Raw genomic sequence first — 3253 nt, forward strand, 5'->3', positions numbered from 1 at the left:
GTTCGCAACAAACAACTGCACCTCCCAGTCGCGAACCATTTCAACTCCCCCTCCCATTCCTCAGACGACATGTCCATCCTGGGCCTCCTGCAGTGCCACAACGATGCCACCCGAAGGTTGCAGGAACAGCAACTCATATTCCGCTTGGGAACCCTGCAGCCCAATGGTATCAATGTGGATTTCACAAGTTTCAAAATCTCCCCTCCCCCCACCGCATCCCAAAACCAGTCCAACTCGTCCCTGCCTCCCTAACCTGTTCTTCCTCCCACCTATCCCCTCCTCCCACCCCAAGCCGCACCTCCATCTCCTACCGACCAACCTCATCCCACCCCCTTGACCTGTCCGTCCTCCCTGGACTGACCTATCCCCTTCCCAACTCCCTACCTACACTCACCTTTCCTGGCCCCATCCCCGCCTCTTCGACCTGTTTGTTTCCTCTCCACCTATTTATCCTCTCCTCTATCCCTCTTCTATCCGCCTCCCACTCTCTCCCTATTTATTTCAAAACCCCCTTCCCCTCCCCCTTTTCTGATGAAGGGTCTAGGCCCGAAACGTCAGCCTCTCTGCTCCTATGATGCTGCTTGGCCTGCTGTGTTCATCCAGCCCTGCACCTTGTTGTTCCAATACAGTTGCTGCCATCTACCAGCCAATATGAAAAATTATTGATGTAGTTCATTTCAATGACCACACCACCAGTCCAGCATTCAAGTGATGAAAGATTTGCTTCGTGTATTCACCAGTGCTTAAATTGGTTCTCCAAGATCCTTCAGCTCCAATTGTAGTTCAAAGAATGGATAGAAAAACCAAACTAACAGTCAGTGTGAAAGTTTACAACATTACAACAGTGACTGTACTTCAGAATTAGTTCATTTCCTCTCAAATGCATCGAGACCTCTAGTCATTGTGCAAATTGCTTTATAAATGTATTTCTTTCTTCCTTTCTTGATACAAAGACAGCATTTTATCCAATTGACCACTTAGCCCTTCACAAGGCCGGTCTACTCTGTAAAATCACCCTCTTTGTCCCAACTAGGATTATTTACTGTCAGAAATATTATCTGTGCATTTTGGAATGGCTCAGTCTAAATGTGATAAAATTTCCCTGATGGCTTTCCATTATCCCCAGTACACCTCCATTCATCCATAATTCAGTTGCTTATGTCTTGCACTAAATTCTACTCAGTCTTCTGTCATATTTCTAAACTTTGGAATTTACTTCCTAAAATTCTGCTTTACCGTTTCTGTTCCCTCCTTTAAGACTCTTTTAAAACACTGAAGGATTTGGTCAACACTTCGAATATTTTTTGTTTATCAGTTTTTTGCTCTGAAGGATTTTGTTATTTCTATGATAAAGGTATTATGTAACTATATCAATCTTGTTAAACATATTACTCTTGTTTCTCATAAAATTTATGACTTTTTATTTTAGCAAGATTAGAAATGGCTACCAACCTAAGGAATTAATATGGATATTTCAATTTTTCATTCAAATTATTTTTATTTTATTAATATGAAATTTTCAAAAAGTAATGTCATTAATCAAAATAGTAACTGACCTAGGCAAGTTAATATGAGCACTTTGATCTCACACAGCAGAGGAAGCTAACAATTGTGAAAATGAGAGTGCTTCTTTTTCCAGTCATGTGTTTTTCAGAGCTTTGATCTCTCATTTATTTTCCAAAAATGTGCACAATATGTGTTTTAATCCTGACCTCTTTAGTAGTACAACACATTATACAGACAAAAGTGACCTTCACTTCGATGTACGTTTGGAATAGAAAGGTATAAAATGCTGGTGTTCAGAAGAGATGGAGTAAATGTTAATGTGGAGTAAGTGTTACCTTTTCCTTGGAGATGTAAGTGGATTGGGAGGAGTATTTTTTTTGTTGTATAGTCTTAATCTCAAGATCACTGAAATTTAGACATTATGATTTGTAATGAAATGGGGAATGTACATTTTAACCAATGTCTTGTAGCAGAATACCACTGCCTAGATCACCTGTACTTGTCTAATGTAAGATCTATAACTATGCTGATGTGTTCATTGCTTTACAGATTCCTCTTCATCCAGTGCCAGATGCTTTAGTACATGAAGTTCTAAACTTAGCTTTTAAGCACTTTAAACACAGGGAAGGGTAAGTTTGGCTCTTTGCCTTTTTTGTGCATTCCTTCACGAAGTGCTTTATGCATATATAAAATGTTTGTAGTTGCTCGCTGAAATGAAATCCTTTGCTGATATTTTGTGAAACACATCATCTGAACAAGATCAGTTATTCTTTATTTGAGCTGTGGAATTCTGCAGTGAAGAATGTCCCCCAACATATTGTGGTGCAGTGGTAGACACTCTGCTTCTGGGCCAATATGTCGGGGTTAAAGTCCCACCTCAATGTGATGGGCATGGAGATTTGTAATTACACACCCAAACATACGGATTTAAAAGGATGTTCCCTAATTTGTTTAATGGTTTTTACTGGGTAAAAGATGTTTCCCAGCCCTTCTAAGAAAGGGTCCAATTAGACAACAAATGGAGGACAGAATAATCCTAGGCATGGAACGACATGGCAAGAAAGTGGGTAAAGTGCATGAGATCGGCAGTCAGGAGCTTCTCCATGTTGAAAGCAAAAGTCCTGTTTTCCAGTCAAGTATTGAACAGTGTGATGTGAATCTGATTTTCACCCAATAGCATCCATTAGCATTTCACTATCAGTTAATCTCACCTTTTTTATGTAGTGATGATAGAATGTGGGGTTTGACTTTAATAGAAGTAGAATTATAGAATCCCTACCATGCGGAAAAAGGCCATTTGGCCCATCAGGTCAGCATTGGCCTGCTGAAGACTAATATCTCTGGTTTGCTGTTGGGAACATAAAGCTCAGGCTGAAGAAGATGAAGAGAAAATAAATTGATAGTACTCTAATCCTGCAGTACTAAATGAGCCAATTTCATGCCTCCCTTCCTCTTATTAATCGAACATCCATTTTACCTTCTAGTTGTTGGTCAGCAAGAATAGTTTTCTGCTGTACTGCAGTTGTGATTCATCGATGAATCTTTCAGTGACCTGTTTTCTTCGTCAAAAGCAAAACTCTGCAGGTGCTAGAAATTTGAAATTAAAAATGCTTTAAACGTTGTGAGAGAATCACAGAACTGTTATGGTCTTTCAGCCCAGTTTGTCTGCAGTTGCTCTGACCATTTTAACTTGGTCTCAATCTCCTGCTTTTTCCCCATTAAACCCTGCTTATTCTTTCTATGTCAG

The 3253-nt window shown here is 39.9% G+C and overlaps 1 protein-coding gene across 1 annotated transcript in view; it reads left to right on the plus strand.

Moving 5' to 3' along the window:
- The window catches only part of LOC125481589 (protein furry homolog-like), a gene marked incomplete at its 3' end in the record, with an annotated part of 16791 nt that extends 14656 nt beyond the window's left edge, over positions 1-2135 (plus strand). Inside the window, exon 4 of the mRNA XM_048593356.1 lies at positions 2056-2135. Coding sequence (XP_048449313.1) covers positions 2056-2135 — 80 coding nt within the window. The remainder of the gene's footprint in view (positions 1-2055) is intronic.
- Between the last annotated feature and the right edge of the window lie 1118 nt (positions 2136-3253).

This window comes from Rhincodon typus, unplaced genomic scaffold (genome assembly GCF_021869965.1).
Source record: "Rhincodon typus isolate 14 unplaced genomic scaffold, sRhiTyp1.1 hic_rhity00002703, whole genome shotgun sequence".
In the NCBI taxonomy this organism is placed as follows: domain Eukaryota; kingdom Metazoa; phylum Chordata; class Chondrichthyes; order Orectolobiformes; family Rhincodontidae; genus Rhincodon; species Rhincodon typus.